The sequence below is a fragment of the Centroberyx affinis genome, unplaced genomic scaffold (assembly GCF_046629955.1).
Source record: "Centroberyx affinis isolate AG114_WGS23_722 - 3 ecotype Tasmania unplaced genomic scaffold, CSIRO-AGI_Caff_v1 ptg002635l_1, whole genome shotgun sequence".
In the NCBI taxonomy this organism is placed as follows: Eukaryota; Metazoa; Chordata; class Actinopteri; order Beryciformes; family Berycidae; genus Centroberyx; species Centroberyx affinis.
The window spans coordinates 523117-547137 of NW_027280828.1; the positions used below are offsets into that span (position 1 = coordinate 523117).

Sequence of the window (24021 nt, forward strand, 5' to 3'; positions counted from 1 at the left end):
GTTCACAATTTCCCGTTATCCTTCAAACACACAAAGGGGGCGCTCCATTGAGTGCTATTTCTCCTGCTGGTCGGTGGTGGCGCTGTGGTTCAGGTCAGGGTGCGACGACCTGCCATTAAAACACAGCGAAGAAAACCTAGGAAGCAAGAAGCCACAACGACAACAAAGTTAGCAGCAAGCTAACGTTGGGCAACACAGCACAGGGGCAAAGCGTTTGTTTAGAAACGAAGAAAATTATTCTAGTAATTAAAACATTGTTGATTGTGTATGATATAATGTAGACGTGTTACAGAGAGGTAATTTAGTCGCCTGTCACAGAGACGATTTACGTAACGTCTGCTAACTTTACGTAAACACTAGCCAACGTTAATCCCTCTTGTCTTTATCGCGTTCTTGTGGATTCACGCTCCAGAAAGTACTGGTTGTAAGGGAAAACTAGCTTTTGTCATTTCTACTGCCTGACATGTAAGAAACCCGAACACGACAGCTGGGATAGCTCACAGCGTTACCGATATTAGCCGTGTCGGGATACTACGGTATGTAGCTACACACCTTTTCCCTTTTGTTTACTGTTAGTTTTCGAGGCCCGCTGGATTTCCATGCTAGGTCCAGAATAACCTCTTTTGCATAGACAATGAACAGCTATTGAGAATATGACCTAATGGCATGATATTAATAATTAGCCAAATACTATCTGCTTATTTATTTAGTGAGATATGAATCAACGAAAGGCAGTCTCTACCAGGCCAGAGTTGTAAGCTATTAAGAGTTAAAGTCATAGGTTATAACCCGTCTGGACTAACATGGGGAAACAACAGTAAATAGTTAAAATGTATAACGTTGCAACATATAATCACGAGGGCATCTAGCATAAATTGTCTTCTGAAACTTATTCTAGGCAGTTACAAACATCAAAGGGGCAATGTCGATTAAACATGCGCACAAGGCATTTCAGCACTTTCTTACAAACACAGGGCGGTGTCTTGACTTGGGTTAGTTGTTCACTCCTCATGCCATATGCAAAGTCTGGCTCGCCTGAGCATGCACTTATCTATTGCATTAACATCTCGCCCGCTGAGTGAAATCGGCTCAGTACTGTATTTATTTTAGTTACTCCCAACTGCAGTTAGCTCTCCAAACCTGTTCCAGTGACAGTACAGTAACTGTTGCAACAGCTGCTAACCGGAGCTGCGGACAGGAAAATAAACTGTACTCTATTTACAGAAACATTAGGTCATCCCCATGGGTCATCCTAATGTGAATTGTGATTAACATGTTTTTGCAACATTCAGAATCAAATTGACAAATTTAAAAGTTGACAATGAGACTCTTAAACTATTATTCAAACATTTTTGTTACTAATCTCCAGAAAGTATAGCTCAAATGCATTATATTTATACAAAAACCTTAATCTGACTTATCTTGAGGATATAGTAGGGAGGTAATTCCATTAACTTGTTTGTAAAGGAAGCATATTTTCAGGTGATCTATAGGCTATATCATGCTTTTAATGTTGCTGCTCATTGGCTCTCCTGAGCTCCTTTCACATGATGGGACATTATGTTTGTACAAACCTGCTGAAATTTGTTCTTGCAACAAGTATACTGTAGCCTTCAGGCTGATCCATTTAAGCGAGCCTGCAGCAACTACTCAGCTTAGGTTTTCTCAGCTAAACCATGAACACAGAGAACACATCCCAAATCTTGATGCATACTTCCTGCTGGAAAACCAGTTTACAATCCTCCTCGGGCGCATATCCATGTGTATTTAAATATTTACTGCATACCTTGTCTATTTACATTGGGATGTTAATGTTGCCAGGTGTATATACTGAGGCTGCAAGATCAACTTCAGATTGAGAAACCGGAAGGGTCAGGAAAAACGGTATCCTTGTGCTTGTTATTGATAAAGGCCCAGTCTTGTCTGGGGTGTGTAATTCTGTCCTATCTTTTTCCACAGTTCAGTGTAACCATCAGTGAGCCAGGATGATACGCATGGGTGTGTGGTGCATGGGAGCTCGATTGAGCGTCCTTGCCCTGGCTTTGTGCTGCACACTGGCACCCTCACCCACACATGCCTATATCTACGCTGTGAGTAATCCTGGGGCTTCAGCTTATAGACTTTGACATGCTTCAGCTTTGATGTGATTCCTTCAATTCTCCAGAAGATTATGTCAAATTAGATGCACATTCAAATCGTCATGGTATGATTTTTACATTTTTTTTGGTCCATATTGTTTTTTTTGGCAGCATTACAGCAATATGACCTCCATGTTGTTCGAGGATCTGCCTGCCTTGTTTGGATCCACACTTCCCAAGGAGGGACTAATGGTGAGAGCGGAGATGTGGAGAAGGTAATCATACAGAAAAACATAGGTTGTGAGCCTCCATAATAGTAACGTTTTTGTCCTTGTGTCCACAAGGGAATTTTGGTGGAGTCTCGTCCAGTTAATGGCTGTACAGCAATAGAACCCCCCCCTGCACTGCCACCATCCAATGATGCCAACATCACCAAATTCATAGCTCTCATCAGACGCTATGATTGTAATTTCGATATAAAGGTCAGTGATAATTGTGATGTAGACTATTTGAATGACATTTAATACTTTGTATTGTGTGTGAAACAAACTGGGCTAATGTGAGGGATTGGTTTACAGGTGCTGCATGCACAGCAAGCTGGATTCAGCGCCGCCATCGTTCACAACATGTATTCTGACACTCTGCTCAATATGAACTACAGCAATGGTGAAGCTTCTTCCTAAAATGTCTTTACCCATTCACAACATTTTACTGTAAGATTTCCTAAATATGATGGCCACTGCCGTCCACTTTCTATCTAAAGATTTGCTCTTCAGTGTTATTCTGTTTTGATCTTTGCACAGGCACCATCGCTGAGGAGATTGATATTCCCTCAGTATTCACCAGCTACTACGCCTCCCAAATTCTCAGGACCTTTATCATTCCAGAACAAGGGTAAGTAAACACATTTCAGTGTTTTTCTTTTAATAAATTGTCCTTTTTATAGTAGAATTTTGACAATTAGCAAGGGGACATAACTGATACAAAAAAAACAATAATAGTGGCAACCATCATGGCAATCATTGGTGGGCACAAGGGATTGATAGTTCCACTAAAATGTATCCTTTTTAAAAGTTTCCTCTAAGCTGCACGCCATTACAGCCTTGCATGGCTGTGCAATAAATCAGTAAATAAATAAAGCCAGTAATCATGTGACTGTGACTCAACTAGGGGCGCCATACTACACCTCAAGTTTGGGCCTTTAAGAACTACAATCCCAAAGAGGAAACAGAATTAGACAGTATCAATAGAATCGTAAAAAAAAAAAAAAAAAATTTAATTTCAAATGCTACAATTTTCTTAAATTACAATATCTCTCATGTACATGTGATGGCTGTGGTTGAGAGCATGCTGACTTTGAGGTGCATTCAAGGTGCAAGTGGTGCATTTTTGTGACAGTGTCCTGATCCAGAAGCTAAACTGTCTGTTTTGGTGCACAGGGCCTATGTGATTCTCAAGCCAGAGTTTGCTTTCCCACTCTCGTACTATCTAATTCCCTTCACTGGAGTGGTTGGCATGATCATTCTTGTGATGGTTGTCATCTTGGTAAGTTTATATTGTGTGTCATTTCCTTGGACATTTATTCAGCATCAACATTTATTTCTTGTCATTTTTGGTCTTTTGAAGTTGTAATATAGAGGTTTAAGAGTAAAAAGTGACTTGTGGAAACATAATTTCCTTAGATTTTATTTCTTATCTCATAAAAAAATCCAAAAATAGTTAACCATGAATATGCTTCTTTGTATTGTAAAATAGTGGGAAGGAAGGACTACTACAAAGGCCTAATAGTATTTCAGCTATACTAGAGCTATCCAATTTTCCTCTTTGAACACTTAATTTATTCAGTATTTAAGACAGTTCTTTTCACTTAGCGGTTAGCTACACACAAACTACACTACACTCATACTTTAAATGTAACATTTAATTCTGACTGCAAGTATCAGACACACTGGAAAATTGAAAAACAAATCAATTCTTGCATGGTGAGTGTCAATGTCATTGTCACAACAGTAACATTATCTGTTGATTTCTGGTTTTGTGTTGGTTCAGATTGTACGTTGTGTACAGTACAGAAAAAGGCTGAGGAAAAATCGCTTGTCCAAGGAACAACTGAAGCGGATTCCAATCCACAGGTTTAGTAAAGGTAAAGAGAATGTACAATATTCACTGATTTGATGAGTGTTGCAAATAACTCATTCATTTAACATTAATGGTTACATTTTGCTGATGTTTGTTTTTTAATGTTTCTAAGGCAATTACCAAAGAATTAAGACATTCACCCCGGTTTTCACTGTTTAATCAACAATCACATTGAAAAAACAAATTATCCTTCAAGTCGGTCAGCAGTATACTGTATGTCGCTACCACATTGTAAGACAGTGTTATTTTTAGGAATGTTGAAAAACGAGTATGATGAGTTTCGTGATCTGGTTTTCCTCTCCTGTTTCTTCTTGTGAATTTTAACTCATGAGTACATTGATCATATTTGGTGTTAAGTTTAAGTTAAAGTTATACTATAGCAGAAACAGCTGATAAAAGGATTTTCCATTTACTAATTTGGCGTATCGTATCAGTGTATAGCTCCACACAGAATTGATTTAAAATGATAGAAAAGATGAGTATGCAAGGTGGTTTTGGGTATATTTGGGTATATTTTATAATAAGAAATATTAGAACTACTATGAAATACATCCAATATAGGTGTAAAAGCTAAAACATTCTCTTAGTCCATAAAATCAGTTTCTCATTTTCAGTGGAACGTTTTGCTTTGGGAAAGAGTTCTTACACTCAGATGTTAATTAGTCAGTTGTACACCAGAAGATTGATGTGGGATTTGCTAAATAGGTTGATATTTCCCTTAAGTTTTACTGATTAAAGTTGGTGACTTGCTCCTGTTTCAGGTGATGACTATGATGTGTGTGCAATCTGTCTGGATGAGTACGAAGAAGGAGACAAGCTGCGAGTTTTACCTTGTTCACATGGTAATTATACCATTTTATATGTTGATATGAAGTTAATTATGAGATGCATATGTTATGATAAGTATCTAAAAATGGTCAATGTGCACATCTACAAGTGGGGCGGTAAATATATACATTTCCCAAGGTAAATCTGGTAAATGTGACCATTTCTGGGTTAATTTGAGAGCTTGAGGCTCTCTCACACTCCTGTCACTCCATTTTGTTGTGGATATGATTTACATGTAGCCAAATTATTTATTTGGATTGGCTTCTGTAATAAACTGGCACGGGAGATTTATTCATGTAACACTGTAAGGTAAAGTTACACAGAGAAACTTGACCTTTCTGTCTCAAACAAAAAGATCTATAACAGTGTCAGAATATCTGAGGGGGGATTTTTCCTTTAAGGGCCTGGAAGTATCCCATACTTGGATTTCATTTCTAGTGGTAAACCCGCAGATAATATATCATTTAAGCAAAAATAGTCACTTCCAAGAGCATCAGTAACCTGTGTTCATCTTACCAAAAGGTAGTATCTTGCTGTATATTATAGTCAAAGTAAATCCTTCAGTCATCTGAGCAACTTCCCAAAGTGTTTCAGTCAAAGGAACTTCTATTATACCCTTTGTCTGTTGGCGGGTCTTTCCTCAATGTCCTGAAATCCCTCTTTCTCTTCAGCCTACCACTGCAAGTGTGTGGACCCCTGGCTCACACAGACCAAGAAGACATGCCCCGTGTGCAAACAGCGCGTCACCCGGCAAAACCCGGAGCACTCGGAGTCCGAGTCTGAGGAGGAGGTGGCAAGACGCGGAGAGGAAGAAGGAACAGAGGGCGAAGCTGACTCTGAGCGCACTCCTCTGCTTCGCCCCTCCAACCCGGGATCCCCCTCTGGCAGCCCGGGGCCCTATTCGGCCACCACCACCACCACCACAGTAACCACTGCCCAGTGCCTGGCCTCCCCTGCCCCCTGCGACTCGCCCATCCTGGGCTACGAAGGCTACTACTCCCCGCAGGAGGAAACAGACTCAGAAAGTGACGACACAGGGGAGGACACGCACCACACCGACGATGACACTGCTCAGCTCATTGGTAGGGGTGCAGTTGAGGTCTGAGGCCTAAAGTTAGCTGTAGTGAGATTACCTAGTTCTGTCTGATAAGGTCTTTCTGTCGCCAGGCGTGCAATTATCACACTACAATTTAAAGTAGTGTGTGGATTTGTGGTTATGAAATTGTCTCAGCTAGATATTTTAGAATATTTGCCACTTTGGTGGGTTGTAACAGGATCTTTTACCCAATAATCGCAGGGGGCCTGCTTGTTTGTGTTGAAGCACATGCATTTATCAGCAAATTTAGCTAAATCAGACATTTTGATAAAGGCTATCACCCCACGCTATCCACACACACACACACACATACAAACCTCTACACCATCTTTTAAGAGTAGGCCTCATTGGTTTAATGCATGTTGTAACTCAACTTAACCCCACATGACCTAACCACTGGTGTTGCACAAAACGAATGGGCCACTAGATTGTCTCAATAATAGTGCTCTAAATGTACTGTTGAAGTAGAGTATGATCTGAGTAGATTAAGGCTGAGGTTAAATGTCAGATTCTGTGTAGCTAAACAGAACAAATTCTGTGGTAGTGAAAATATTGGGAAGAAATCATTCAAGTTTGTAATGGGAACTTAAAAGCTCTCATTTCTATTTTCTGTGCTCTATGTATGGCTTATGTCAGGTTAGTGCAGTTTGAGGACTGTGTTGTCTTAATCATAGATTGTTTAATATTTAGCAGTTTTTTTTTTCTTTTATGAATCAGTTACTAATGAGGATATGCCAATGGAGGGGAAATGTTTGTCTTCATGATATTTTTTAATCCCTTCAACTTTTTATGAACGTGTTTTAAAGCTGCATTTCAGTTTTTTGAGATGTCGGATTTCTCTGTGTAATTCCGCAGTAAATTACACTATCATGATAGAATCTTATAAAGATGTTGCATTTCTGCTGCTTTTACTTTGTATGTTATTGACTGTGCTATATGGTCAGTCTGAAAAAAATATTTTTTAGCTTTATCCAGTTTGTCAAGTTGAACAAACTCAGGTATAATAGCAACATATTAAAGGTCAGTCATATGTAAATTAATCAGATAGTGAGAGTTAATGGGTTTGGTCTCAGAACATTTTGTTTTGTTTTGGCTCCTTGAATCAATATAATGTAGATATATAAATACTTCATGGATATTTTTCCATTTTTATACAGAATGTCATGGATGACATGTTAAACCCTGGAACCCTGGAGGTGTTTTTAGAAAAAAAGCATTTGCCTTACATTGGCCTTTATCTACATGTATATATGAAATTAATTTTTTGGAAAATGAAGGGACAGAATTCACCCTCCTGTATTTTTTTTCTTGTATAGCTTGTGTTATATAGGTTAGGACATTTTGATCTTGTCCCCATGTCTCCACATTTGTTTTTATAGTGAATAACAGGAATGAGCAAGCCTATCAGCCTAGTCCAAATGCTATGTGTTACAAATGTTGACTGCAAATAGCCAGCATCAGTTCAGTCATAACGCTTGGTTTGGACCTGGAAATTTGGACATGCTAACCAGCTGTTTGTTTCTCTAATCACTTGTACCACGGCTTGGGTGAAGACTTTCTTGGGTGGGATCGATGCTATTCATTTAATGGGCAGTACAACTGTAAATTGTATGAAGTAGTTTCAGCCAAACTGTTTCACTGTTACAAATACACTATATTGTATCTAGCTTACCATAAGTTATGATAAATTCACAATTACAGTAGCTATGTTTTGTATCTTCTTGAAACTTTGGGTGAGGTGGAGCATTCCCAAAACAAGTACTGTATAACATTCTCCCATACTTATTTACCTAGATGTGACTCTATTTACATGTGATCCAGAGAAATGTTATTTACGAAGATTTGTTTTTTTTTTTAAGTTGCATTTTGACCTGGGAGCTTTGAACAGGGGAATTGGTAGGACCATATAACCGTGATAACAACATTCCAGCTTTATCTTTTAGTGATTATTGACTAAAAGACTCCATGCTGTTTAGATTTGATTGAGACCAGTTTGGCAATAGTCTGTATTATAGAATGGAGTGCTGCACATACAAGCTGGGACGCTGGCTGGATGGCTATTTGCAATATGCTTCAAATGTCTTTTGTACTGTACACTTTCTTGGTCACTAAACGTCTCCATTCTAGAGACTCAACTGTTAATTGAAACATGAAGAACTGATCCCCAAATTGCAAAATGTTTCATTTTTTCTCTAATTAGAATGTGCCTAGTTGATCACACCTAAATAACAAATTTATAGTGTCAATAAATATAATGTTCATATATTCTTAATTATCAGATATATAAAGCAGTTTTCAGGAACCATAGGAACTCTAAACACAATTAATCTGTGGAAAACCACATTTAAATGTGTGATTTGTGGAAGATTAAATGATACTGAAATGATACTGTGGTGACTTTTTTTTGTCTAGATTAGAAAAATGGGGTAACATTTTCCCTTACAATAACCTTATTGCAGTGTATTAACCTGCAGTATAACATTAACATACACAATGATAATTGTTTAATTTATTAATTACATTTGTACACTTTCTACTTGCGTGTCGTTACAAAGTACATTATGTTTTAGGGTGGTGTTATTGTGCCCTTTAAATACCTCTACATTGGTTAACACATTAGAATGAGGTCATTAGAATAAGGTCATTGTAAAGCTAAGTGTTACCAAACATGGATGTGTATTAGAATGTGTTTTAACATTTTTAAAGTACATTTATATCAAAGGATTTTGCAGTTCCTGCACACAGAGCCCCATAGTTTGATGGAGAACATACCTGCTAAGAAACCCGTAGTCGTTCTCCGCCTGTAACAGCCTGCTAGGAGTGTGTTGAGATGTTTTTGTCCGCTCTACATCCTGTTCCATTATCCTAATTGTTCTCAATATTTACAGTGTTGCATATCTTTATTGCTTATTAGTGTGCTTGCTGTAGGCAAAGCACGCTATTACTATCGTCTTTTTCTGTTTTTCTTCTTCTGTTTTTCTTCTTCTGGATATTTTTTTGCCAACTTTCTTCACCTACAGTTTTTACGTTACATCGACATATCATACATCAAAATGTGCCCCCCTACGTCGGGCAAGTGTGCTTGTATTTTTCTAAGAGATCTGTCATGAGGTTTCGGAGATATTCACGATAAACTGATACTTATTTATCAGATCTGGCACTTGGGTCTGGCAACCCAGTAGGTTCTGCTACTGTCCACCAATCGCAAGCAGCGACAGGACGGGGGTACGTACTCTCCTCCAATGAGAAGCAAGGATGCATTGCATTGTGATAAACTGAAGCGTGAAAAGTCAAATTTATACATTTATATTATATCGCCGTTTTACTGATGCATGCAACACTGACACTGCGGCTATGTCTGCTCCGGGGGATTCGGGTAGCCCCAGATCAACTCACCAAATGCCTGCTCCTTGGTCCTAGTCCTGGTCCTGGTCCTGGTCCTGCTCAAACTTACATTGAGTGTCCCTGGGCTTAGTACCATGTACACGCCACCATAAAAGTTTCAATAAAGTCTTCCCTTTTTTCTTAAATGCACTTTTTTGGAGCTGGGAGCTACAGCTAATGCTACCATGTGATGACGTCGACTACACACAGTTCACATCAGCGTGGTAGCATTAGCTATATCTCCCAGCTCCAAAAAGCTGCATTTTGTTAAAACGGAAGACTGCCCTCAGAGGGTCATTCTGACCCCGTTGAACTTTGGGGTCATTCTGACCCCGTTGAACTTTGGGGGCCGACGCCTGAACTGGATACTGTATCCCTTGGAAAGAGTTGCTAACACCTAAGGTTCCAAACTCAAGGCCTCCCAGTGGCTGAGATGTTGCGGGGAGGCTCGACTCCCATGACCTTTGGGCGGCTTGGGGGGTCGGTTGGTAGGGGCCCCGTTTGGGTACCCTATCCCTTGGCGTCCGAAAGGCAGGCTGTGGAGGGGCCCTTTGGAGGTGGCCCTGCTGAAAGGAGGAGCGCCCGACTCTCGAGGGACTCTGAGTGCTGGCTGCAGGGTGAAGAGTGCTGCTTGACTTTGTTCACTTGCGCACTACGCTCTAAGGCTTGTTGGGCTGCAGGCCCAAACATCTGGCCTGGAATGACAGGCAGCGTGCGAAGTGTCTTCCTGCACCCCTTTGACAAGGGGGACTGGGCAAGCCACACTTGGTGCCGGGCCAAGGTCAAAGTGGACATCAGTCTGCCAAGCTCTCTGGTCATGAAAGCAAACGCCTGGAGCGAAGCATCACTCAGGCTCTGTGCCGGGGCATCAACTCCGGCAGTCTGGAGAGTCTGTGATAGAGCTAGAACAAGGTGGGAAAGAGTTTTTCCAATACGCCCCATCCGAGCTGCTATATCATAGCTCTTGGTAAGGAGGTCATCAGTTATTCTACACTGTGGGCGTGGACAACGGGCATCCGGTCTAAGGGCTTCATCTGGAAATACTATCAGAGAAGCAATGGAAGCATCAATTGTAGGCATCTGGTCTAGACCATATTGGGTGGCGTCCATCATGGCAGCCAAAGCCCTGCAGTCACTCGGTAGGTGGAGGAACGCCTTGGGGTCTGGCCAGCACCTCTGAAGTTCAGCAATGTATGGCTCAGAGGGTGGAACGCTGAAGGCAGATGGTTGTGGAGTGTGCTTGAAAAAGGCATTAGAGGGAGCAGCCTCTACAGGCGCAGCATCCAGACCAAGCCGTGAGATGGCCAATTGGATGGCTTGCTTAACTGTATAAAAGACCAGCCTCAGCATCCCTCAAGGAGTCTGCTCCTAACCCGTGAGAGCCTGTCACCGAGGGGAGGGGGGACCCCCTCTCCAGTTCCTCCTGTTCTCCTGCTTCCTTGTCAGTAAAAAAATTCCTTGAGACCGCAATAGATAGTGCGTCCTCATCATGCTGCATCGTACAAATCATACTGTGCTACGGTTCCCTAACCGTCGACACAGTCGTCGTAACGAGGTGAAAACACCTCAGCGAGACTGGTTGGTCAAGTATAAAACCCACAAGCTAATACAGCACACGATAGCAATTCACCCGCAATGAGCAGAGACGCGAAGCGGGTAAGTTAGCAAGGCACGCCCGCCGGGAAAATAAAGTTGGTAACTTACCTGGAAAAATCCAACGCTTTGTGGTCGGAGTTTCGGCAAAACTCCCGGCGGAGATGAATACCGGCTATGCAGCCTCTGGAGGACGAAAACGTAGCTCCCACCGATGGGTTAGGAGGCTACTGGCATAGACGGTAAAGCACTGATGCTAGCTAATGCTAACAACATACACGACCTGCGTGGTTAGGCGAGAAGATGAAAAAGAGACGACTGCTGGGTGCCAGGCCCCTTTATCAGGTTGCTTGCATCACCCAGGTCACACGTGTGATTTTGTTGGTACTATGTCTCGACCTCCTGCGCATGCGTGCGCTGCATATCCAGGTATTTCATACCGTCTCTGGCAGTCAGGAAGAATGAAATAGAACCGACTGTTTAAAGAGGTGTTCAAGCCATGCAGATAACTCCCATAATGCACAGCTTTGCTTTATGAAAAATTTATTTGGTTGCTATGATAACTAGCATAGTAAACAGGAAGCTAGTTTGCTAGTTTGGTAGTCACAGAGAGTTTTATTTTCATACAAGCAATCAAATTGTAAAAGCGAGTGTCACATTTTCCAAATGGCAGACATTGTGGAACATACAAACTACACACACAACACACTTTTGTGGCATTTTTCCTGTTGCAAGAAATGTACTGTATCTGTAGATTAACTGAAGAGTAACTTCCAGAATTCGTTTTCGCGCCAAATTCCTAGTTACATTATTAACCCACAGTCCTTGTACATTCAACACCTTGCCAGGATAAAAATACACTCTACCCTGCAGACAACAATGGCGTCCAGATCCCGGTCCGGCAGCGTTAGCAAGCTTGATTGTTAATGACGCTGCGGTTTACAAGCAGACTGTTTCTCACCACAGAAAAGTTTTCCCTCTTAGCTCCGCATTTCTGTGTCTTGCTCTCCAGGCCTCCATGGTGCTGAAAGGCCGCACAGCACTATATGTGGACTTGTAGCGCAGTGGATACTCCTCAGTACCAAACAGGATCTCGTTTTTACTGTGCAGCTAATGACATTCCAGTTTCCTACTGGGATTAATTAACTATCATCCTCGCCCAGATCTAACCATAGTGGAGTCACCCTTCCTTAACACCTTCTCTATACACACACACACACACACACACACACACACACACCAGCATCAAAGAGGACACTGGCTGTAACGGTCAGAGAGTGCAGACATACAGTAGCAGCCTCTTGCATAATGAAAGGCCTAAGCTTCCTCAAAGTAACAGATAGCAAGCAAGAAATTGTGTTCTGTGATTAATTAATGGTCTTTTATCCTTTTGCCATGAACTGTTCAGAGTAACTAATTAGAGTAACTAGACCCTGCTGGACTCAGCGCTCTTCAGGTTCCTTTACTCTCATGAATGAATACAGTCAATGGAAAAAACGTCTAAGTGCAGTACGAGTCAATGACGGGTGTTAAATCACAATAAACAGCTCAGTAACTAATTAGGGAGCCTGACATTATAGCTGCTGGTCCTTTTGGGTCTTTGTGCATATTTCTCAATATAACTAAAACCGCCCACACATGAACAAAAAGGAATGAGACTTGGGTCATGTCCTGTCCCATGCATGCTGTGATGAAAGTTGAAAGAAAATAAGTTGCTGCTCCTAGGACTAACAGTGTTCAAGGATAACTCTCAATGAAGTTTGGTTATAATTGGTTTGAACACTGTTTTCATCATCTTGAATAGATTTAATCCCTGCAATCTCCAATAGCAATATGTAACTGGCTGTCAGTATCCTCTGCTATGTCAATAGTAATGTCATAATGTTTAAACAAACTGTCATCCTCTGGAACCATTTCATCTTCTGAAAACCTGTCACCCTCTGAAAGTCATTCACCCTGAAGGCTCTTCCTCCTTTGCTCCTCTTAGTGATCTTAGCCATGATCTTAAACTACTTATCCAATCTCAGAGAATCTTATGGCAAACTCCTGGCCCTCATTAAGTGTTGCTGCCGTTATATTCATGAATGGTAGCTCCCTGTAAGACTCCCTGCAGTCGATTAGTCAGTCCTCTTAATCCTTCCTAACAACCACCATTTCCTTTTAAATCTCATTTTTTGCATTTTATGTGCCCTTAATCAAGTATCACCCACTGTTTTATTATTTAAGAAAAGAAAAACGCTGAATATTTGAGTGCCATAAATCTTTCAATAGAAGGTAACTCAGTGGATGATTGCACGGACTGAGCTGGTGGGTTTCTATAAGTTTGTTCAATGAAAGCTGAAGAATGAGTGTACTGGTAGTTATGCATATGTAAATGGGGTGAAATCACTCATACAGTTGTCATACAGTTGTTTTTTTTTCACAGGAAACCTCCAATTAGCTTTTGGTTTGCACCCTTATGTTTTAATGTATGAGAAGTATATATATGAAATGTATCTGGACACTGGCCAGTTGGAAGCAAAGATGCCTGGGTCACTGCAGTCCCACTCCTCTGTGCCGGGATCGTCCTTCTTGCTCATCTTGATTGTCTCTGCATTTGTACTGCTGGATTCCAGAGAGTTCTCTCAGGACCACCATGAGGTAAACTACAAAACTAGAGGTCATGATTTTCTTAAAAAACAATATAAATTCGATACGATATGATAGGACTTTATTGTCAGATTTCTCTGAAATTTGTCATGCATCATAGCAGCTCCGTTCAGAATAAACACAATGGCCCTCATTTACGAAACAAACATTTCCACGCAAAGCTCGGCATTTATCAATTTGGACGTGAGCGGAGGCTACGATCAAATCTCACGTCAAGTCTCAGCGTGGACTTGCGGTGCAGCATAGTAAATCTGGCTGAGTCGGAGAATTGTTATTAGACCATATATTATGACTGGCATCATATGCAGCCACATATTCATCACTTAAAAATATGTAGCCTATGGCAAAATATTCTATTTTGTAAAGGCCTACATCGACTATGTGTCATATAGCCTATCCCTAACATAAATAAGTATTTTCAAATTGTTTGCAATTAACAGGGTTAACACTTTTCTGGTGTAACATTAATTTCTCTTTCATTTTGAGATAGCCTACTTGTTTGAGGTCTGACCATTTTTTCTTCACCTAAATGTAAAGAATTGCGATGCAAGCTATTATATTAGGCTACTATTATATATATATATATATATATATATATATATATATATATATAGGCTATACATATCACGGATGTATAAATTAAATATTCAAACCTCAGCTGGAGTTCGATTGTCGATGGCAACGCTGTTGACCGCAGCAGTGATTTCTTTCCGTACTGCATTTCCGACTTCCTTTGATGCCACTTTTCAGGCTGCCAAAGAGAACTAATTGGTTCAATTGGACTTGAAGAAGACTTGAGAAGTTTCTCTTCTTGGACATATTACGCATCTCCATGTCGTAAACTCTGGGGGCGAGGCCTCTACGCTGTGATTGGCGAGATACGAACGTTTCATGAATCACACGTGAACCCTGTCGTAAGATGATTTCTGCGCTCGGATCTGCACTGGTTTCTACATTACATTGATAAATGAGGGCCAATGACATGACATTGCACATAAAACACATAACCACACCACATTCAATTACATGTAAACATCCGAATAACACATAAATAGCAGATAAATAGCACAGGGACCCTCAGTTATCCCCATATTGCGCTAAGCTGCTGTATCGCACCCAAAATCCTAATTTTACACCTCAATTCATTTTGCATTTGTTACGTGACATGACATGTCATGGCATGTCAACATTTTTAGTGGGTATCTACTTTCACAACAAACATTTCAAATGTAATTTTTCAAAAAAATGTCGAAAGTAATTAAAAATGGAACATAGACATAGATGGCTTACCTCTGTATTGTATTTTCAAATGCAGCTAAAGCAAATGCAGCTGATAACCAGTTAAAGGAATAATACTAGTCTGCATTCACATACCTGTGTTTGTCCCATACTCAGGACAGTTCATTCTGTCTCCTATTGTCAAAAAACAGCAGTTTAGCACTGTAATCTGTCAAAAACGTAACTTTGACATCAGTGTGATTTTAAAGTCTTCAAAGTCTAACAGTGCTACCATAAAGGAAGCTTATTATGGTTCAAATATTCTTTGGATTTGCAAAATCGAACTCCTGTTCAGTGTCAGTGGAGAAGTTTGTATCTTGACGGCATCTTGTTCATGAATGCAAACTGAGTTGAAGGTTAAAAGCATTACAGATGTGTTACTAAATTCATTGGTATTGCCTTTAAAGGCAAGGCACCAGGTGAAAAAGATGATTCTTCTGTAACAACTATAGTTTCATAAATTGTACAATACAAAAATCAAAAACAACTATGAACAGATAATTTACTAATTTGTAGCAGAACCAGGTCTCCACAGCTCAAAATGGACCCTTGAGTAACATTCTTTCCCAGGAACAAAAATGACCCTTCACCTTTAAAGCTACAAAAGTGTCACCTTGAAGCTGACCAAGACTAAGGGGGATCTCCTCCACCAATCAGACAACTCTCTGAAATTTTATCTACAAGCCACATCAGACTGCAGACCAGGATCTCCCTCACACACACAGACTCACACAAATTAAAATAAGAAGATTTCTTTTTATAATAATTAATTTTATTTATATAGCACACTTTAAAATACAACAAAATCTCAAGGTGCTTCGCAGAAAGAGTAAAACAATCATAGTACGTTAAAACTGGTCAGTTTACACAGAAAAAAACATAAAATAATTAAAATAAGATTAATAAAATTAGCGACAAATAGGGACCCAAGTTTAAAAGGAAGGGACAGATGAGCCGGGACCCTAGGGGAAAGCAGAGAGGAACAGGTGAGTCTTAAGATTTGATTTAAAAACAGCGAGTGAGTCTGAGGCCCTAATCGTTCCTGGAAGCTGATTCCACAAGCGTGGCCCCAGTGACGAAAAGGCACAATCTCCCATGCTTGTGCTTGACAGCTTAGTCCGTGGCACAGCAAGGAGGTTTGAGCTGCCAGACCTGAGTGTCCGGGGTGAGGAGCTCCTGAAGGTAGGTTGGACCGGTGCAATTTATGGCCTTGAAGACAGGAGGAGAATCTTGTAGATGATCCGTTGGTTTATTGGGAGCCAGTGAAGGGAGTGGTGGACTGGGGTGATGTGCTGTGATTTCCGTGTTTTGGTGAGAACCCGGGTGGCACTGTTTTGGACATATTGTAACCTCTGGACCAGAAGACTGAGTTCTATTGAATTGATGTTGGACAATTAGTCACATTAGATAATTAAATACATTTTGTATCATGTTACCAAAAGGATCAGGAATTGCTTTCTCCCTTCTCTTTTTAGTTCCGTAGGAAACCCCCACCTTTCTGGATAGAGCCATAAAAGTCATAAATCCATAAATTCTTTTCATTCTTGGTTTAGTCCTCTTCTCTACTTTGTATTTCATGTCTCCAATGAGTTTTTAGAATAGTGTGAATTATATACTAAATTGGTTACACTAAAGTGTTTTAATTATTCTCCCAATAGTTGGACCCCATTATTCCCCTAAGACCACACTGCTACCTAAGGTCTGATTATATTTACCCATTCTTGGCCCCCACATCGATAATTGTGTTCTATTTCATTGTTTCCCTATATCAACCACCAAAGTTACTATGTATTCTTGATTTAAATATTAAGATTATAAGTATGTATCTAGGCTATTCTGCTAAAACAACTCAGTTCACAGCAAAGTTTGAACAGTGAAAGTTTTATTGTCTAATCATGTTTCATGTAATGATTTTATGCAATCCATAAGTGTTTGATTACAGGTTTCATGATGTTCACAGATTGACAACAGTAATTGGTTGAGTATGTAAAATCCAAACGTTATTCTAAATGGTCCGTGTACCATCGGATAATCCGTAATTCATTTGTAATTTAAAAACGAAAAAAACGTAAATCTGTGGTCCATGTACGTTTTGATAGTTTGTCCCATATTCCGTTTTTCTGTTTAAACCAAAAACGAGAAAACGGGCCCGTTTTCCGTTTTTCCAATGTCCATGAACATTGAAAATCAAGTGGAACAAAGTGGAAAAACCGTCTCTTTTTTGGTTTGGTGTAATTTCCATTTTTCAATTTTCCCTTCCGAATTGAAGACCACAGGTGACTGAAATCAATGGAGAGGGTGAACCGAAGTAAAATTAAACCGTCAAAATAAAAGTGAAATGTGTGAGAACTTTACTGTCAGGAGAACGAGGCACTTTGCGAATGAATTGTTTGCCTGTAGCTTCAGATTAAGCTAAAGTTAGCTAGTTAGTGTGATATATAGTGATATTATTTTAGTTGAGTGGCATTAATTAATAGTCATTGTGGAAACTGTTACGAAACCGAAACCGTCAAAATTAGCCCACGTGAACAAAAATATAGTCTAAACCTAATCTGAAATGACTTCGTGGAGGGCAGCCAAAACATCCTCCATCTTGCTCAACAAAAAAAAATCTGCCCCAAAACTGTCATCCCTGCATTTGGGACAACTTGGGGAGTTTAGGACCCACTCTCTAATGCAAGAGCTGCACCCCACCAGGCTCCTGCAGCAGGGTGCGACCACAACGCCATCCATCGCTCCTGCAAGAAAAAAGTATAAATGATCAGAACAACAGTTTTTGGTCATTATCTTCATGGCAGTTTCAAGCTGCAGTTTGCATCTCTGTGCTTTGACCTGCTAAATAGCCCAGAACAGAGCTCAATACATGGTCCATAGAGAAAACACAAAATTAAGGTTTTGCTCAAACCCACGCAAACTTACTGAATTTACTGAATGAAATCACACATTAGGCACACCCAATAAAAGCTTCTTTGTCCCTAAATGTATAGACCAGTGGTCACCAACCTTTTCCAAGCCAAGATCACTTCTCATGTCCAAATATAGGCCAAGATCTACCGTTCAGAAATATAAGAAATAAAAGCCCACAGATGTTTAAATGCTGAATAATACTGCCTCTTTTCTTTTTCCCCTGCAACATAAACGTTAGGTGTGAGATTATCTGTTGACCTCTTAGTGAAGAACATACAAACTGTTTTCTTTATGTTTAATGTAGCCTATTAACTAGTGTTGTAGTCGAGATTTTCATTATTTAGCCTACTTTCATGTATAGGCTACAAATTGTTTTTATGTTATAGTCTTTTGACTTAGACTGTTGTAATCAACATAGCTAACGTCGTAATTTGACTGTAGGCTGTAAAATATTTATTTTCAGAAATAAAGCCACTGAGACAATTTACCAATGTGACAACTTGGCCCGCTCTCCCCTAATAAGCCCCATTGGGCAGATGAAAGTGAAACTTAAAATTCCACAATTTACTCGCCTGTGTTACTAACATGGGTGGATTACTGAACGGGCCAACCGGGCACAGGCCCAGGGGCCCAAGAGCTCAGGGGGCCCTTGAGCCAGAGCCTGATACATGATGATGCTGTCACTAACTTTACATTTACTGCCCTGCAGTTGAAGGGCTTTGTCATTTATTTATTTACCAAAGCCCCAAAGTTCCCCCTATAATAACCTAAACATTAGTTTTGAAGGTGTCAGCATGGCTCTGTCACAGTGAGTGTTCCCCTCAGTTTATCTATAGCAGTAAAGCTCTGCGTTATTGTCCAAAGGCCTCGTAATGTAAAGTCATGGTTTACGAAGACCCCAAAATGTTGTTTTCCACTCCTGATCTGTCAGAATAGGACCCACTGACTCATACCAAGTCAGTGGGCAATCAGAGGCATTTTGCACTTTAAAATATGTTTTTTAGGCCTAGAATAATACGTGTTTGCACCTTGTAATTCCTTTGTAATTGTTAGAATTTAGCTTCTCTCCCATAAGGGGCCGGTTCACATGCCATCTTTTGCACACTCAAATCCATAATCCTTATAGCTACCTGGGCCCAGGGGCCCTTTGTCTCATAATCCGCCTATGGTTACTAACGGTATAAACAGTAACCTGATAACACACCTTCTGCTGTCCTACAGACTTTAACAGTAGGTAACCTTGTGGAATTTAAGTAGCCTAACATTAGTGAAATTATAATTTAATGATAATTGAATGCGCCATGGGCCTGTATAGAATCGCTGCTTGTTCGAACTTGTTTTGCATTCTCCACCATTCGCCACACATGGTGCATTGCTGTCCCACTCCATCCTGTGTTCCTCCTCCATCCTCTTTCTTGACGCAGCTCTGACGGGGGTGAGGGTGGCAGCGGTTAATAAACTTTCAAACTTAAAATTAGCCAAGTTATTGGTTGCAATTTGAAGGGGAAAGTTTTACATCCAATCACAGTAAAAATAAATAAATCAGACAATGCACCGGCAAGTTATGATGTTACTGCAGTTGTGGTCTCGACTGGTCTTGAGATAAAATTCTGAGTCCTCTTTGTCCGAGACCGAGTCAAGACCGAGTAAAAATGCAGTCGATTCCGAGACGAGACCGAGACCATCAAAATGTGGTCTTAAGACCGGTCTTGAGACCAAGACCGACCTCGAGTACTACAACACTACTTAATGCAGCAATTCATGCAACAAGTTGGGGGAAATATATAATGATGAATAAAGATTACGTTATGTGACATAATTGTCTTTTTAAATTAAATAAGTTGTTCTGTCGTTAATTAATTTTACTTGAAGGATTGGACAAGCCTGAACAGGTTTAACTGATAGGTTGTCATTACATAATTATTACATTTTCCAAGTACAGTAGGCCTAAGTGATGACAAACCTTAAAAAAATCCGTAATAAATTATCCGCAGTTAAATCGTCTGGTCTAATCTGCGCCGTCCTTTCACCGCGTGTCAGAACACCCTACTCTTTGTCACTAATGTGATCCTGCCTTTTTACAAGCCGTTTATACTACGAGGTTGAGCCTCGCTTTTATCATCACCAGAACCGCGAAGACTGTTATTCCTTATTTTAAAGTTATTTTAAGAACTAGTTGTTAATCCGTTAATTAGTAAAAGTTAGAGAAGTCAAAAGCTCCAGTCAACTCTCTCAGCTGACCACCGACCAGCCTGCCGAAGCCTCCTGCTCCATCCTGCCTGGAAGTCCTGTCGACAGCGAAAAGCCAGACGCAAGGACATCCACCTGAAAAAGCATCTTTTTCAAAAGACCCGCTCCAACTCCATCGTTTGCTGTTGCCAGGCGACCCGACCAATAATTATCCCTAATTCTCATTTCATTTTCACTCCAATATTCCTTTCCTTCTCATTTAATTTTAATTTCATTCTCATTTTGTTTTATTTTATTTGTTTTTATCTCATTTCATTATTCAACCTATAGTTTAGTGTTTTATTCTGGTTTATCATCTGTCCATTTATCACAAATTTCACCCGTTTCATGTATTACATGGTTATTTGTTTGTCTAGTAGGTAGTTAATAAATATATTAATTCACTATAAAGTTGGTTGTTCTGTATTTCCTTCTCTGCAGAGAAAAGTAATCCCTGAACTGAAAAGATCTCATGATCTTCAGACTGATGACTGATTAGTATAGCCAATTAAAGGTCTATTTTTCCTTCATCTATGAAGGTGGTGCCCCTACAAGTGGAATTTGATATCTTGATCAAAGTTTCATATTTCCACACCTTTACTAAATTCTAAATTCGATATTTTCGACTCTACACACTACACATTTTATACTATGCACAAAATTTGCGTCTTTTAGCAACTTAGCGGCCATTTTCATAAAATGATGTACTCCTTGTATGCAAACCACTTTTTTTGAGACTTAGGTTGTAGATATAGCCACCAAATTTTACATGGGGTTCCTTAACAATAATAGCTGGTCATTTTTTTTTAAATTATTAGATAGTCTTTATGAAAAAATGGGTAAAAATTAGAATTCTTCACGACAGTGTTTTTGCACTAACTTTATCCATTGGCAAAAAAACCCCAACTGTTTCAACTAATGTGCAAATTTATGCATTTTTCAGGAAATGTTGTCCAATTTCCATATGGTAATGCTAAAATATCTAAGTCATAATACAAAAAGTGTTTGTATTTATGTCCTTATTCATCATATAAAGTTTCATTCTGATAGGATGGTGCCCTTTAATATTCCTAAAATAAATCTTGTAATAATGTGGTGATTACCACATATTAAACATACAGTAAAAGAAAAGAGGGAATAACACTTTATATTATGTTAATGGTTGGTTGTTTTCATGTTAATAATAGGTCATAGCCAAGGATGGGCCAGGAGAAGACTTTGCATTTGGATCCAGAGATGACCAAACCTTTCCAAAACAAGAGGAACCTGTCAGGGTTTTGACTTTTGCCCTGTCTAGATGTTGTATTTCTTTGTATGTTTTCCCTGTCTAGTTCTATTAGTTCTACGTGTATCTTGTTTTCTGTCTGCCCCAGCTGTCTCACATTTGTAATCACCCAATGTGTATATTAGTCTTGTTTCCCCAGTCAGTCTTTGTCGGTTCATTGTTCTGTTACTGGTGTCAGTTTGTGTAGAGCGCTTGTTTTTTGGTTTCCTGTGTCACCTGCTATCTGTGCATTAAACTCCCAGTCTTGGGGTTTTTGATCACCACCTGCCTCGCTGTCCTGCGTTTGGGTCCTCACCACACCTCCCTGTGACAGAACCTGCATTCACCATGGAGGATGAAGCACAGGACACTCACATCTGGCCACGCCTGCTGCTGGATTACGTGAGGCGTCAGTTTAGGTTCAAAGCAAGGACAAAGACAAGCACAAAAAAGGATGTGCTGCATGATCCATCAGATGATGAAAGTAAAATGAAAGAGTATGAGAGATAAGCGCTATAGAAATATCAATCTAATTATATTGTATTAAAAAATTGTTCACATCTGAAAACTGTTCACCGCTGCTCCTTTCCACCACTCACATCCTACCACTTGTCTCCTACTAGGAAGTAATTTGGAGGATATGAAGGCGGTGTAGGACGTAATTCAAATTTGGCTGTTTGCACACACACACACACACACAGACATATATGACCTAGTTCAAGTCATGCAAGTCAAGCACTGCTACTTATTTTATCAAATTTGAAAGACCTAATATGTTTGATGTAATTTTTGTATTTTTGTTTATTTTTTTCACACCAAAAATAACATAAGGTTTCAGCAGGACTAAGTAGAGAAATAGAATAAAGCATTTAATCAATATCTTATCAAACAACATGCCAAAATAAATGCCATGGCTCTCTGTATATTAAAAAAATACAGCAGCCTGCTCTCAGACATGGATCCCTGCTACAGACAGTAAGGATCACACCCTGGTTTTCTACAAGTAGTAGGCACAAAGGCATTGAGGGACTCCGGGCATTGAGGGACTCCATTAGTTTTGGACTGAATGTCAAAATGGGCAAAACTCAAGTGACAGAGTGTGGTATGATCACTGGAGCAAGGCAAGCCCGTTTCAACATCGAAGAAATGGCCGCCCTCCTGGGTAATTAACACATGACTGTCCTGTATACTGATGTTAAAATGTTTTTTTGTTTTTTTTTGCCATTTTCACATCAGCATGCTGAAAATGCAAGGATGTTATATTCTTTTACAGTAGATTATACTGACTATTATTATACTTAACCAAAATTCATATTGTATTAGGACAGTAAATTTAAATTATTATAGGCTTTAGTGTGTTGTTTTGCACACACTGATTTGCATGCTAGTGTAGCTATATAACATGGTGAATAAGTACTAGAGAGGTTGAAGGAGGATGAAAAGAATCATACATGCCACCCCCAAACAGGAAAACAACAGGCGTCAGCATGGACCATTAAACACCATCCACAAACATTGTGACTCAACATTATGTTTGAAATAACAGTATACAGTATATCTGCTCCCTGTCTCTCCCAAGACTTTGCAATATAGCAGCCGCTGGCAGCCATATGACTGCAGTGTTTGCATTTACATTTGACATATTTTCCTGCATGTCTATTCAGTGTGCTTGTTTCTGAAAGGACAAGTCTTACCTGTTGCAGGGACGGCACTGAAGAGGAAAAAAAAAAACAGACAGAAAACAATTATGTTGTTTTGTCTCCTAGCTTCTTCTGTCATGTTGTTTTCCCAGGAACACAAATCTTACATCTTTCTGCGTAGGCTATTGTATTGTTACCAAGGGGGGGACAGCTCAATTGATTGTAAGAGACAAAAAAGATGGATGTATGGATTGTCTTGTCAAATGCAGAAATTCAAACCTTATGGGCGAACAGAATAGAGATCTGAATGCAGGTTTGTGGTTGGACACCTCACAGCTGTGCAGGCAGGTAACATCAGACACACAGTAACAAAAATAACTGACCACTGGTTACTTCGTCAGATGGAGTTTTATGTAAAATTATATAATGTGTAAAAGATACCATCCTCTGTCTAAATCATGAGTGTTTCTGAATGACCAAATTTCAAACTCCTTAGCTGGAAAACAGATCACCCACATGGCTCTTGATACCATGAATGACACATCACACCAACCCTAACCCTCCTTTCGTCCCCAAAACAAGTTGGAGATCTTGCCCCGCAGTATCTTTGACATCACCACAATGTGAGTTGGTCGACAAGTTGTGACATTAACGCCTGTCCCAACCAGAGGACAAATTATGGACATTATGATGGGTTGAGGAAGCAAAATTACCATGTGCACTGATTCAGCTGCTGCACTGATAGCTTTAAAGATCACTCAATCCAGGATTATATCTTAAGTAAGGATGTTTATATGAGGGCTTATAGAGGAGGCTCAGTCAGGCTTACCAGGCTAAGATTGGGGCATTGTGCTATAAATAGTGGACTAAAGCTGATCGGAAAGCACCCTGGTGGTCTTTGTGACTGTGGTCTCCACAAGACAGTATTTCATATAA

General features: G+C 39.9%; 1 protein-coding gene across 1 annotated transcript; it reads left to right on the plus strand.

Annotated features, from left to right (window-relative positions):
- The first annotated feature begins 135 nt into the window (after window positions 1-135).
- Window positions 136-8529, plus strand: rnf167 (ring finger protein 167). The gene is made up of 10 exons (XM_071534903.1): window positions 136-536; window positions 1960-2090; window positions 2250-2330; window positions 2423-2560; window positions 2657-2744; window positions 2882-2972; window positions 3518-3623; window positions 4128-4221; window positions 4979-5059; window positions 5717-8529. Exons 2-10 carry the CDS (start codon window positions 1986-1988, stop codon window positions 6148-6150), a joined length of 1218 nt encoding a protein of 405 aa, XP_071391004.1. The 5' UTR covers window positions 136-536; window positions 1960-1985; the 3' UTR covers window positions 6151-8529.
- Window positions 8530-24021: the final 15492 nt, after the last annotated feature.

Bases quoted from the DNA above. Each gene is read 5' to 3' on its own strand.
- rnf167 (XM_071534903.1), top strand. From the start codon at position 1,986: ATGATACGCATGGGTGTGTGGTGCATGGGAGCTCGATTGAGCGTCCTT. The intron at 2,091-2,249 runs GTGAGTAATCCT...TTTTTTTGGCAG, and splicing joins CACATGCCTATATCTACGCT to CATTACAGCAATATGACCTC. The intron at 3,624-4,127 runs GTAAGTTTATAT...GTGTTGGTTCAG, and splicing joins TTGTGATGGTTGTCATCTTG to ATTGTACGTTGTGTACAGTA.